This window comes from Leucopleurus acutus (genome assembly GCF_964270905.1).
Source record: "Leucopleurus acutus genome assembly, chromosome: 20".
Lineage (NCBI taxonomy): Eukaryota > Metazoa > Chordata > Mammalia > Artiodactyla > Delphinidae > Leucopleurus > Leucopleurus acutus.
Genome location: NC_139162.1, coordinates 4,563,644 through 4,578,559, shown reverse-complemented (window position 1 = coordinate 4,578,559; position 14,916 = coordinate 4,563,644). Strand labels below are relative to the sequence as shown.

Sequence of the window (14,916 nt, the reverse complement as noted above, 5' to 3'; positions counted from 1 at the left end):
AATGTCAGTTCTGTCTACGTTCATTGATACTTAATGCCATCTTGAAGATACTATCCAAAAAGAAAAAGAAAATACTATCAAACTTCTTAGAAGTAGTCAAAGTGCTACCAAAGATCAGACAAAATAAGCAGGCAAGCATTTGAAGGAAAAACAAAACAAAACAAACAAACAAAAAAACCCAGTAGTAATAAAGGAATAGCTCTTACATCTTTTTTTTTTTTTTTTTTTGGTGGTACGCGGGCCTCTCACTGTTGTGGCCTCTCCCTTTGCGGAGCACAGGCTCCGTACGCGCAGGCTCAGTGGCCATGGCTCACAGGCCCAGCTCCTCCGCGGCATGTGGGCTCTTCCCGGACCGGGGCACGAACCCGTGTCACCTGAATCGGCAGGCAGACTCTCAACCACTGCACCACCAGCGAAGACCAGCTCTTACATCTTTTTATCATAAAACTCTGAAAATTAAAACATGAGACAGAAACCTTCAGTGAGAAAGTAGCATTTTAAGTCAGAGGGAAAGAGACACACAGTTTAATATAAAATGTACTAGAATTTATTTGGGGGTAAGATAGAGGTATATTTTAAAATACAGTTTGAGCCAAAGCAATCTTGAGAAAGAAAAACAGAACTGGAGGAATCAGGCCCCATGACTTCAGACTATACTTCAAAGCTACAGTAATCAAAACAGTATGGTACTGGCACAAAAAAACAGAAATGTAGATCAATGGAACAGGATAGAAAGCCCACGCGTCTACGGTGAATTAATCTATGACAAAGGAGGCAAGACTATACAATGGAGAAAAGAGAGTCTCTTCAACAAGTGGTGCTGGGAAAACTGGACAGCTACATGTGAAAGAATGAAATTAGAACATTCTCTAACACCATACACAAAAAAAAACTCAAAATGAGTTAAAGACCTAAATGTAATACCAGATACTATAAAACTCTTAGAGGAAAACATAGGCAGGACACTCTTTGACATAAATCGCAGCAATATCTTTTGTGATCTGTCTCCTAGAGTAATAGAAATAAAAACAAAAATAAACAAATGGGACCTAATTAAACTCAAAAGCTTTTGCACAGCAAAGGAAACCATAAACAAAATGAAAAGACAACCCACAGAATGGGAGAAAATATTTGTAAACGAAGCAACCGACAAGGGCTTTATCTCCAAAACACAAACAGCTCATGAAGCTCAATATCAAAAACACGAACAACCCAATCAAAAAATGGGCAGAAGACCTAAACAGACATTTCTCCAAAGAAGACATACAAATGGCCAACAGGCACATGAAAAGATGCTCAACATCGCTAATTATTAGAGAGATGCAAATCAAAACTACAATGAGGTAACACCTCACACAGGTCAAAATGGCCACCATCAAAAAGCCTACAAACAATAAATGCTGGAGACGGTGTGGAGAAAAGGGAACCTTCCTACACTGTTGGTAGGAATGTAAACTGGTAGAGCCACTATGGAGAACAGTATGGAAGTTCCTTAAAACACTAAAAAATAGACTTGCTATATGATCCAACAATCCCACTACTGGGCATATATCGGGGAAAACCATAGTTCGGAAGCTATAAACCATAGTTTATAAACCATAGTTCCAATGTTCATTGCAGCACTATTTACAGAAGCCAAGACATGGAAGCAACCTAAGTGTCCATCGACAGAGGAATGGATAAAGAACGTGGTATATATACACAATGGAATATCACTCAGCCATTAAAAAAAATGAAATAATGTCATTTGGAGCAACATGGATGGACCTGGAGACTATCATACTAAGTGAAGTAAGCCAGACAGAAAAAGACAAATATCATATGATATCACTTATATGAGGAAGCTTTAAAAAATGATACCAATGAATTTATTTACAAAACAGAAGCAGACTCACAGCCTGAAAACAAACTTATGGTTGCCAAAGGGGAAAGGCAATGGGGGGATAAACTGGAAGTTTAGGATTGACATGTACACACTACTATATGTAAAATAGATAACCAACAAGGACCTACTATACAGCACAGGGAACTCTACTCAATATTCTATCATAACATAAATGTGAAAAGAAGTTGGAAAAGAACAGATATATGTATAACCGAATCACTTTGCTATACACCTGAAACTAATACAACATTGTAAATGAACTATAGTTCAATATAAACTAAAAAAAATTTTAAAGAGAATCAAAAAATAAAAAATTAAAATACATTTTGAATGGATCAAAGATTCAGAAGTACAAGTGGAAAGCACAGTAGTAGTAGAAGAAAACACGGTATTTCTTTTTGTTTAATCTCAGAGTGGAGAAAAACTTCCTAAGCAAACCACACATCTCAGAAGCTGGGAAATATGATGACATCAAATGCAAAATTTATGTACGGAAAAATAAAGGCAGACAAACTGGAAAATGCGTTTACCACACGCGGCCAATGCCATTTTGCTTAATTCAAAAGAGCACTCTTGGAATTCCCTGGTGGCGCAGTGGTTAAGAATCTGCCTGCCAATGCAGGGGACACAGGTTCGAGCCCTGGTCCGGGAAGATCCCACATACCGTGGGGCAACTAAGCCCCACACTACTGAGCCACAACTACTGAGCCTGCGCTCTAGAGCCCACGAGCCACAACTACACAGCCCGCGTGCCACAGCTACTGAAGCTCGCACCTCTAGAGCCCATGCTCCACAACAAGAGAAGCCACTGCAACGAAGAGTAGCCCTCGCTCGCCACAACTAGAGAAAGCCTGCGCGTGCAGCAATGAAGACCCCACGCAGCCAAAAATAAATAAATAAAATTTATTTTTTAAAAAAAGAGTACTTTTGCAAACCAATAACACCCACACCCTAGGAAACCAGGTGAGAGATAGGACACACATCGTTCTTGAAAAATGAAGCTCTTCACTGTCATTCATAAGAGAAAAAAAAATTAGTTTTCAAGCATCAGGTAAACAAAAACTGAATTTTAATATAGTATTGGTGAAAACATGGCAAACAGGCATGCCAGGTCTCAAAAGTATAAATCTAGCTTGAAAGAGGTTCATTTGTTAATACCTAAATAAAAAAGCACGTACCTTTTGATCCAGCAATTCAGCTTCAAAGAGTTTATTTGCCAGACAAAACCACACCAAGATGTATATAAACGATATTCATTCCAGTAACAATTAGCTACAAACAGACCGTTCCCCAGCCAGGGATGGCTGAACACCAGCAAGGATGGGGCATCCATCTCATGGGACATTACATAGACAATGAGAATAAATGGGTAGACACAGAGCAATTTCCACCCAAAAAAAGGTGAGGGACACACCAGTGTGTACAACACATTACCTCTTGGGAACAAAATGCTAGAGCGGAGTCAGGAGGAAGACTTAGCTTTCAAGTTACATCCTTTTGTATTTTGACCTTTTTTGCTGTGTATGCATAAGCTAATTTTTTAATTAAAAAAAAATATGGTGTGTCTATCAACAGATGAATGGATAAACATGTGGTGTGCATATATACACATACATACATATATGTGGTGTGTGTGTACACATATATAATGGAATATTACTCAGCCATAAAAAAGAATGAAATTTTGCCATTTGCAGCAACATGGATGGACTTGGAGGGCATTATGCTAAATGAAATAAGTCAGAGAAAGACAAATACTGTCTGATATCACTTATATGTGAAATCTAAAAAATACAACAAACTAGTGAATAAAACGAAAAAGAAGCAGACTCACAAATACAGAGACCAAGCTAGCGGTTACCAGTGGGGAGGGGCAATATGAGGGGGGAATTATGGGATTATATAAGACCACGTGTGTGAAACCTTTTAAAATTGTAAAGCACTGGAGAATTTAAAGACTCTTTCATTCAATAAAAGAAAACTATTTCCAGAAAAAAATATGGTGGGGGAAAAAAGTAACAACAGCCATGCTGTACCATGAACAGCATTTTTTCACCCCTTCCTTCCAGCGCCTATCAGGGGCCCTTATGAGTCTTCACCTCCAGGGAGACCGCTAGTCCTTACAACCTGAATTCTTACTCCCATTTTATCAAAGAACAAACTCATCACATGTTAAAACTAGCATCACGGGTTTCTCAGGCCCAGGAGGAGCGTGGTTCCTCGGGTCCTGTGGCCCCGGGCACGGCTGACACCAAACTGGTCTGTGTGCTCGGGACCACACGTGCTGGGGAATCACACAGCTGCCCCACACCCCCTGCGAGGGCCGAACACCCCAGGCGACCAAGCGCCTGGGCTGGGCGCCCAGCTTCCCTCGTGGAGGTGTGCTGTCTTAGGAAACCGTCAGGCCCCCAGGTATGACCTGCACTCTTGTTAGAAGAGGCACAAGGCAGAAAACAGGCCGGCAGACACATCCAGCCTCTCTGACAGCCACAGACAGAGGCCGTAGGAAGTGGTCTTCAACGGACCTTTTATTAGCGAGGCATTATTTCATTGCATTTTTCTAAAAAAATATTCTGTAACTCACTGAAGACTCGGGGCCTAATTCTTCAGATTACGGTAAGGATATGTGAGGATCCTAATATCCTGCATCTGCTTCCCATCAATTAAGAAGTCACAAAATGTACCTGAGAAGCTATTAAAAACTGGCTTTTTATAAGGAAAATCAATCATGACCGAGCGTGCATGTCACTGTCTGAGCACCTCTCTTCCGAAGGCCCATGTGCAAGGCCTTCTGCTCAGGGCTCAGCGCAGAGTTTGACGAGCCTCCCGGTGGAAAATGCAGAGCCTGTGAAATGCAAACAGCTCGGTTTACTACGGCTTATAATCGGGGGCAACTCAATAACAAGGCAGCATTTGGTCAGATCTGCAGAAGGGCAATGGGTAGCAAAGGGCAGAGCTCCGCTGAGCGGGATTCTCAGTGTGTCCGGAGATTCTTCAGGCCGCCTCCGAGGGATGCAGGGACTGGAAGGGACACGGCAGCTCTGCCTGAGGTCCGGCCCACCAACATCTTTGCTAGCGCTTCAGGATCACTGTTCGTTTAAAGCAAGGCCATGCTGTCAAAGTACCCAACGTCCCCTCGGGAAGCAGCACGGGGTGGGGGTGATGCTGGGAGGTCAGGAGCCCGGGCCAGTCTAGTCACTCACCACTAATTCCTGCGACAGGCCATACATGTATTAACAGGAATCTTAGCCTCAGGGCCCCGAATGGCCCCACGTTTAAATTAGTAAGAGAACCACAACTTTGCTTCTCTGTAGACCTCCTGGTTTTCCCATTTGCTCATAGCACAGACTCACTTAACTCATCATTGACCGGGGGATTTTTGCAGAAACTAACGCCTGTGGACGGTGATTTGTTAGGTAAATGAATACTGAAACGTCTCTGGTCAATGATGTTTGGGTAACAAAAGACGTATGAATACGTCTCTGGTCAGTAATGTGTTAAAAACATCTGAGAAAGGCAGATACTGAACCTTACTGAAGACCCATATCACCGTTATCTTCAAAATCTCAAGCTATTACCCCCGTTAGTACACTCCTGTGCTTTTTTTTTTTCCGAAATACAAAAATTCCATGTCAGAGGAAGCTGTTCCCCAAAGGGTTGAGATTCCCATCTGAGCACCTCTGCCCTTTACCAGTAGAAATGGGACTTCGAGGCTTTTAACTGGGAGGCCTGTGCAGAGGCCAAGTGACCCTCAGTGAGTGGACCCCCCCCCTCCCCTCCAGCAAGAACTCAAATCCCCAACCACTGCTAATTCCAGTCGGCCTCAAACGTCTCAGCATCGTCTTTGGATTTCACCTGTACAAAATGAGCAAAGTCCAGGAATCAAGCTGGTAATTGGACATATTTCAGGGGAGACACACCCACCAATCGATATATAGCATCAGAGGAACTGTACTCTGTTTCAATTAGGCACCTCCAGGACCACCTAGACGTGACCAGCACGCTCTGGATTAAAGTAAAACACAGTCTGCAGGCTGTGTTCCAGCTCCAGGAAGGCCCGTGCTGGGGGCTCCGCCTCACTGGTCCTCAGGCACCTCCCGGAGCCCTTCGCTGTGGCGCGTCCGCCCACTGACTTCCAGCAGGGCCTGGGCCGTAGGGTCCACGTCCAGAACGCTCTTGGTGTTCTTGGCCTTGGGAAGAAGGGAAGGATGGGTGTGTTCAGTGACCAAAACCAGGCAGTGATGTCCTGCTGCCGTCAAGTTCATCAGAGGGGAATTTCCTACTGTCGCCACAAGGGAAATGTGGTAGAGGCTCCTCCCCCGAGCCCCACTGAAGGCCCCCGGCCCGGGATGCCATCGCTGGGAGGTGACAAGACGCAGGGGCCCCAACGGCGACTCATCGTCAAACCCTGGAACTAGAAGGAACCCCAGACCCTCCTCATCTTGCAGACAAGTCCCCACCCCCCCGGGATCCCACCTCCCTGGGGCGGTTCTTTCTAATAAACCTCCACAGACCCCAGACAGCATCCTCTGCTCTGCTGTGCACCCACTGGCATCCCTCTGGCCAGCAACGGCTGCTGGAAACAAACTGGAATAAACCATCTCCAGATGGAGGAGTAAAAGGGACAAAGCCGAGAAAGGGGAGAAACGCCCCCATGCTCACCAGCTGTGTCACCGAAGCATCTCCCACCGCCCACACCTCCATCTTCTCGAACCGGAAGTCCTCCTGGGCCGAGAGCTGAGGGCTGTTGTACGTGGTACATGTGGGCTTGGCCTTGCTGTGTCCTTTCCCGAAATCGACATCGATCCACAGGCCAAAATAATTGTGCTGCCCTCCCATGCCCTGCGGAGGGAGGGGCATAGCACCGCCTCGGTCTGGAGCACCAGACACCTGAAGCCCACCCCAGCCGTCACGCCACCGGGGCGTACGAGAAGTGAACGCAATTTTCTTCCTTTCTTTTTTTTTTTTAACTGTGAAATACATATTCACAGATTGATACAATTTAAGTATCCCATGACAAGTTCCTAGAACACTCATCAAGGTGTCCTGACTCATACGCCATGGCCCTTTCTCACGGGGCTGCACTGGCAGGAAACACAAGGGACAAGAGAGGACAAAAGAATACAGGCCCTCAGGCCTAGAGACCCCAATCGGTAAAATAAGGCGAGACGTCTACACAGCACTTCCCGGACAGGGATGCCGATCCGTACCCGGCCCAGGACCCGGTGCTCAAGCAGGCAGGTCGTTCACTCAGCACAGCAGGGAGGGAAAGGAGGAGGCAGCCCCGGGAAGGCGGGAACCACTCGGCACACAGCCGGCTCTGAGCTAGCGGCCGATGGGAACAGACTGCTGTTCAACCTCTCTGATCCCTTTCTCTAGGTGCCCTTTCCACCAGTGCCTCCCCGCCCGGCCTGGGGAGCCTGGAGCTAACGCCAAGCAAGAGACCAGGGCAGGAAACGCAGCTAACCTCGGGGCTGCTTCTCCCCTCGGGCCGATTACTGACCACCACCGAGACCCACTGGGTGCTGCTCCTGAGGCCAAGGCCCTCGCCCCTGTCATCACCAAACTGACCTTTTTTTTTTTTGCAGTACGCAGGCCTCTCACTGTTGTGGCCTCTCCCCTTGCGGAGCACAGGCTCCGGACGCGCAGGCTCAGCGGCCATGGCTCACGGGCCCAGCCGCTCCGCGGCATGTGGGATCCTCCCGGACCGGGGCACAAACCCGTGTCCCCTGCATCAGCAGGCGGACTCTCAACCACTGCGCCACCAGGGAAGCCCCAAACTGTCCTTTCTGAAAGGCGTCCGGGGTCATCAGGTGGCCCCGTGGGAGCCTCAGAGTGAGCCTGGGAAGGAGCATGGGGCCCTCTCCACACCGACAAGATGGACCAGCCCCCCCGGCCCTTGGCTTTGCAGAGACAGGGCTGGAATTTCCCGAGAGGGGCTTTTTAAGAAGCAGGGAAAGAAATAGGCTGGTGCTGCCAGGACACACATTTCTCACCCAAGCTAAGCATCTGTGCGGGCGCCCGTCCCCACCACCGCCCCCGGCCTTCCCCCACATCATCTTCTTCCTGTGGCTGAGTCCCAGCTGGAGCACACAGCAGACAACCCCCCGTGGGTCCAAAGGGTCTGGGGAGCCCAGCCCCGGCTCCGCGCCCGGGTGGTGCCCCAGGCAGGGCACCATCTCCAGCCACGAAGGCCACAGACCAACCACCTGATGGCCAGGAACACTGGCCGACTCTGTCATTTGCACACAAACCCCGGAAATGCCCCAATAGAGGCCCCTTTTTTCCACGAGAGAAATTCTGTCCTCGTTGTCGCTCATCGCATCACCACCCTGAGACTCGGACAGAACGAACTGAGCGCGTACGGCTGCCCTGACGCAGGGCGGAGTGTCCCCGGGCACGTCGGGGTCAGTGCATCACCACGGGGGGAACGTGCTCTGCCCGCCCAAGTCCTTACCAGTCCATTCGGGATGGTCTGCTGCCCTTGATTCAGGTACATGTAGTGGTCATTGTAGCCCGTGGAGGTGTACACGGCCATGCTGGGGGAGATGGAGAACAGGAAGCACCTGTCATCCCCTGAAATCGATCACAGCAAAAAGAAGCAAGGTCAGCCATCGGCGCTGGGCACGGGGAGAAGCAGGAAATGGAAATGGGCCGTGGCTCGGATGGCTGAGCAGGAAGGGCTCCGCTCGGGTCCTCGGCGTGCGCGGGGCTCCTGTGCATTGGGGGCAGGGCCGGCCGGCCGGCCAGTGGGCGGAGCCCGGGACCGTAGGATGAGCTGCGGGTGCAGGCTGAGAGTGACCGTTACAAAGGAATGTGACATCTGCTTGCTGGGAACACCTGTTAGCGCTCTCCCGGGGAGATGGGAGCCCTGCCCCACCGCCCCAGAGTCAGCAAGAGCAGCCTCGTCTCAACTAAGGAGCAAGGGGCAGGCGGCCTCTCCACGTATTGGCTGGGCACTCACGTGGCCTCAAGTAGGCACATCACCCAGAGCGGAGAAGGCAGGGTACCTGTAGACACGGCTGCCCACAGGGAGGGGCGGGGACACGCAGGCAAAGGGGACCCTCTACCTTTGCCCGGGCACAAAAGTGGGCATACCACCACTCAGAGAAGGTACCGGTCAAAATCCTGGAAATGAACAGCACCCTCCATCTCAGAGACGCCTGCCCTCCCCGACGCACTCACTAGGGAGGGGACGGAGGCTGCACCTCACCAAGGGAACTCCCGGCTAGGCCAGAGCCAGACCAGAGATGCTCCCCACAGCTGTGAGACCTTGGCCGGAAGGACCGCCCCTCGACGGTGACAGCGTGAGGCCCACAGCTGTGAGACCTTGGCCGGAAGGACCGCCCCTTGACGGTGACAGCGTGAGGGCACCTGACACAGGACCGAGCTCAGGTACTTGGGGGTCGGGCCATTCGTCAGGTGGGAAGGAAGCTCCAGGAAGCTCCAGGAAGCTCCAGGGAGCCCGAATGTGGAGGGCGGACAGGAAGGGGGCCTTGAGCCCCAGAGGGGCCTTGGGGAGGACAGCCCTCGGCCACAGATGGGCCTGGACCTGCCGAGTCAGGACCAGTGACGCTCGGGCCTCTGCGGGGACTTAGCTCCCCCAAAGTCGGGAAGGACGTCCTGAGGTGGAGACGGTTGGGTGAGAGCCACTCAGGGAGGAGGGACCCCGCAGGGACACGGCAGGGCATGGGGGAAACAGCAGGGCCCTCGGCTATAGTGCAGGGTGTGAGCCCTGGTGGGGGAAAGGGGGAGGTGAGCCTGGGGAGGTCACCAGGACCAGGTGGCACAGGGCTCCCCTCCAGGCTAAAGACTCCGGCTTGAGTCCATGTGCCTCAGAAGGTTGGGTTTAGGCTCAAGGAATTGCCTGGTCCCACCTGTGGCCCCGGGCACTGGGCCTAAGCATCACTTTGCCTTGCCATCCTAAGGCTGCCTGTCAACCAACATTTACTGGGTCCCGGATGCTAAGTGAGGTGATGGGGCCACAAAGCGTGGGCCCCTTGGCTACAACGGACCCCACTCTAGTCCATCCTCCGGTCTGTGCCCAGAGAGAAGGGCCCCGTGGGGAAGATGACCCTCGAGGGTGCAGGGCAAGGACCAAGGAGTCATAAGACCCGTAAAAACATCACTTCCACAGAGGGGCTCCTCACCCACCTCTCACAGTGACACCACCACCCATCGCCCAGTGCGTTACAAGCTGCCATTCCTGTGGTTCTGGGGAACGGAGGCCCAGAGAGGGTAAGCAACTTGCCCAGGACAGAGCCGGACTCAGCTCAGAGCTGCGGGCCTGTAGCTGCCCCCTGGACGACAGAGCCGAAAATGAAGTGACCCAGCGGCTGTCACACCATCTCAAGGCTCAAATACTCGGAGTGATTGTTTCCCGGGACAAATGGACAGGAACGCCCTGAACTTGACTGGAATCTGTGATGCTAGGCTGCCCCCTGCTGGAATTCTGTCCTCACGCTTCAGAACAGAATGAGCTCAAGTTTGAAAACTTGGTAATCTCATTTTTCCACCTTTCTTCAAGAAGATGAATTCTGCTTGTTAATAAAACATGAAGACGCAGCAGAGCTGACCTGGAGTTAATACTAAAGGAGCTGGAAGGAGCGGAAGTTCCGTCTATAATAATGATTCTCAGGGTTTTTCCACATCCTCCAACCACACAGAGACCCAGCCCGTCACCCCCCCCCAGAGCCCCTCCCCGTGGCACCGTGACAGAGAGACCTGGGTGTGGAAGCCCAGGCCTGAGACTGGGGTCCCCAGAAGGGCCGCCTTCCAAGGTCAGCCCTTGGCTGGCGTCTGGGAAGGTGGATTTGGGGAGGGTCCCCCCCTCCCAGGACTGATGAGCGGCTCCCTGTGCCTAAGCTGTGTGTACAGACAGGGGTGTTGGTGCCGGACTCCTGCTGTCCTCCTGCGAGTCTGGGCAGAGGGTGCTCGTGTGAAGGGCCCCCCAGTAAAGACCCCGCGCGCTGAAGCTCTAACGCATCCCTGATGGACGACGCCGCACACGTGCTGTCACAGCTCGCGGCTGGGGGAATTTAGCGTGTCCTGTGCGACCCCACTAGAGAGGATGCTGGAGCCTGGCTCCCCCGGACTTCACCCCCCCAACCCCTACCCAGCCTCTGAGCTGATCGTGCTCTGCATCCTCTCACTGTAATAGATCAGCTGTGATGACAGCGCTGTGCTGCGTCCCCGAGTCCTCCTAGCAACTCATGGATATGTGGGTGGTCTTAAGGGACCCTGACACAGTGGGGAAGGGCTGGTAGCAACAGCTGGATTAAAGATCTAGAACAATCTAAAACCTAGAGAAAACCAAACCCTGGAAGCAACAGGATCTCGGGGATGAAGGCACCCAGCCTTCACACCATGGTCCCTTCCACCCACCCCACCACTGCTAAAAGCCCTCCTGTAATGGCACCTCTGCACCTGGACACGGCTCCCCAACCAGCAGAAGCTTCCCTGGTGCAAGGAAGATGGGAACAATTCCAGAAGCGTGCAGTCCCGTAGAGGACCGCAGGGAGTAGCTGGCACTCGTGTGGTCGGGAAGGCTTCCTGAAGGAGGTGACCCTGGACTGAGTCCCGACAAGGAGCTGACTGTGCAAATAGGTGGAAGAGGGAGAAAAAGCAGCATGTGGCAAGTCCTGAGATGAGAGCGCGGCCTGTTCTGGAAACTCTGGGTAATTCAGTGAGACTGAGCCCGGGGCACAGGGCACAGGAGAGGTCGGGAGGCTGGAGATAAGGGATGCACCATTCTGAGTGCACGGGGGGTCCGTCCAAGGGTCTCCAGGGCACAAGCACCACGGCAGGTGGGCCGGGATGTGGCAAGTGAACTGGACGGGTGAGACCAGGAGGCGAGGGCCAGGCAGAAGGCACCCGCAGCAATGCAGGTGAGCGTGGGGTGGAGAGAAGAGGGAGCGGGGACGCAGGCAGAGTGGATGCAGCTGACAGCTGTCTGGCTACGATGTGCAGCCCCCATCCCAGAGGAGCACGTGGCCTTTCTCCCCCGTATTTCGCATCTCAGGACCCTGGGTTCTCCCTTCCACTGACCCAGCCAGGGAGGGTGTTAGCCTCGCCCCCTCACTGGGAGGGACTCTCCCCGGAACTGCGTCGGCCAGGCTGCCCCATTTAGCTGAGGGGAGTGAGGACGGGCCTGTATCCGGCTGCTCAGAGCCACTAGGAAAAGGCCTCCATCTCACAGCTGTTGGCCCCCAGGAGACCTTCTGAGAACAGAGACTCGGGCAGCCCGGGGCAGGTCCCAGGGGACACACCGTGACATCAATCCTGGGAAGACAGGTTCACCTCTGAGTACGAGAACAGCCCACTGACAGGAGATGAGCGTTTTCAAAAGGAGTCCTTTAAGAGCGTTTATCAGAGTAGTTCTTTGAGGAAGGGAAGTATTTCATCAGGGCCTTTGATCCAGGGCATTCAAGGTCTAGCAAAGAGCTTCCAATCTCCAGCAAAATCACAAAACTGAAAAACTACGGGCAGAAGCAGCAAAGCAGACCCACACAGGGGGTTCCAGGAAAGGAAGACGGTCCTCCGAGAAAACACACCCCACCTGCAAGCGCCGGTATCTCCCAGTCCCCTATGCAGCACCTACGGCCCAGCCTCGCCCGCGGTCAGGACCTGGCATCGTTTAATGCTGATCCGCTATTTCCTCACCTGAAAGCCAGGGGTGAGGACAGCTGTCCTGCTTACCTGACCCTGCGGCCAGAATCTATAGAGAAATCCACGAAGTTAAACCATCATAAAGAAACACCACGTTTCACTGTCCTCCCAAACACGTCTAGCAAAACACTTGCGGGAGGAGATGGAAGAAACACGCACATCCCCTGGCGGGGCTCGGAGGTCTCCACGCAGCAGCCGTCTGACCAGAACTTGGAACGAGCACTGGTGCTACCGTGTGGGGTTTTGGTGGCCAAGACTCACCTTGAAACTGAGGTTTGACCTCCCAGGAGCAGGAAGCAAAGCCACCGAACACATGGCCGTCGTGGTCCTCGAGCAGCACCACGCAGGGCCCGCAGTGTGCGATGCGCCCGCAGAGCTGGGCGAAGCTGTGCCCGTGGAGCTCAGATGAGAACAGCAGGCGCCAGTGGTGCCTCTGCTCCCTGGGCAGGTGGGAGTTGATGTAGATGACGGACAGGACATCCAGGACGCTCGCAAACTCCCGTTCCTGGTCGACTTGGCGCTCGGGGACCAGGGCGGCCAGATCGAGGGACGAGCCCAGGAGGAGGAAGCCTTGGTGGATGACCACGCTCAGAAACGTGGCCACGTGGGGAGCCCTGAACACCCAGTCCTCAATTGTGGTTCCGTCACATTCCAGCCGCTGAGGCCCCAGAGGCGTCTCACCGCCTAGGGGAGGAGAAAACAGTATTAGTGGGTGAGGACATCGCCTTTTCTCTACTTACCTAAACCTGCTCTGTCCAGCGGGGGAGGCACGCGTGGTTCGTCTGCATTGAGATGCACAGTAAGTGTAAAATGCACACCCCACTTCAAAGGCTTGGCGTGAAAAAGAAAATGAACATAAAATATCTCATTTTTTTCTACATTGATTGCGAATGTTAAAGTATACTTTGGACATATTCTTAACATTAATTTTGCTTGTTTCTTTTTGGTATTTCCATGTGGTTACTGAAATATGTAAAATTTCATATGTGGTTGGCTTTGGAGTTCACATTCTGTCTCTATCGGACAGTGCTCATCTAAACAATTCAATATCGACACTCTTATCTTTTCTCTCTGCTCCAAGCTGCATTTCAGAGACACAGGAGACAGCTACACCCTCACCCCAGGGCCCCAAGACTCCCCAGCAATCCCTCCTGACAGGGCTACACCAAAAGCCACTAGTCCTAACAAAATCATTTGGAAAGGATTTAGAAAGTGTGCTGTCCTCCAGCTATGGCAGGGTAGTGGTTGGTTACTTCCTGGGCACCCCTCTAGTTTATCTGGGGAGAACGGATATCATTAACTACAAATTATACTTAATTGTTTCCGACCAGCACCCATCATTCTGATTTCCATCTCTTATCTACTAAGAACAGAGGTGACATGGAGGTGATACCAAGAGACAAGCTATCGGTACTTCATTCATATATATGTGTATATATATATATAACAGTATTATATAGTATATTATGTCATTATTCTTTCCAAGTTCCAAATACCTCACTTAATTTTTCAAACCGTGTTTGAAAATCCAGCTTTATAATAAAACAGTAACACTTTTATAAAACGAGTCTACTTTGCAAAGAGATTCACCACAAGGTATTTTTAAATCGCAAGTAAATTTAATTATATACGGTTTCTCAGCCAACAATAGCAGAATATATATTCTTCTCAAGTGTACCTGGAATATTCTCCAGAACAGACCATATGTTAGGCCATAAAACATGCCTCAATAAATTGAAAAGAACTGAAGTCATGTAATGTATGTTCTTCAACCACAATGTAATGAAATTACAAATCAGTAACAAGGCAATGTGGGAATTTCACAAACACATAGAAATTAAAGACTATACCTCTAAACAACCAACAGGCCAAAGAAGAAATCACGAGGGAAGTTAGAAAATACTGAGATGGGGACTTCCCAGGTGGCGCAGTGGAAAAGACTCCACGCTCCCAATGCAGGGGACACAGGTTCAATCCCTAGTCAGGGAACTAGATCCCACAAGCATGCCACAACTAAGAGTTCACAGGCCACAACTAAGGAGCCGGCGAGCCTCAACTAAGGAGCCCACCTGCCACAACTAAGACCCAGAACGACCACATAAATAAATAATTTTTTTAAAAAAAGAAAAAACTGAGATGAATGAAAACAAAAACACAATATACCAAAACTTATGGGCTTCAGCTAAAGCAGTGCTTAGAGGGAAATTTATAGTCATAAATGCCTATATGAAAAAGAAGAGAGATCTCAAATCAATAACCTAAACTTCTAACTTGAGAAATGAAAAAAGAAGATCAAACTAGCGATCAGAATCAAGATGGTCAGTAGTAGGACGTGGAACTCACCTCTCCCCACAAAAACATCA

At 50.8% G+C, this 14,916-nt stretch overlaps 1 protein-coding gene across 1 annotated transcript in view; it reads right to left on the bottom strand.

Moving 5' to 3' along the window:
* Nucleotides 1–5,856: 5,856 nt before the first annotated feature.
* The window catches only part of MEAK7 (MTOR associated protein, eak-7 homolog), a 32,922-nt gene continuing 23,862 nt past the window's right edge, over nucleotides 5,857–14,916 (bottom strand). Inside the window, exons 5-8 of the mRNA XM_082862476.1 lie at nucleotides 12,815–13,237; nucleotides 8,343–8,461; nucleotides 6,548–6,727; nucleotides 5,857–6,075 (exon numbers count right to left, since the gene is read on the bottom strand). Coding sequence (XP_082718602.1) covers nucleotides 5,962–6,075; nucleotides 6,548–6,727; nucleotides 8,343–8,461; nucleotides 12,815–13,237 — 836 coding nt within the window. The 3' untranslated portion in view covers nucleotides 5,857–5,961. The remainder of the gene's footprint in view (nucleotides 6,076–6,547; nucleotides 6,728–8,342; nucleotides 8,462–12,814; nucleotides 13,238–14,916) is intronic.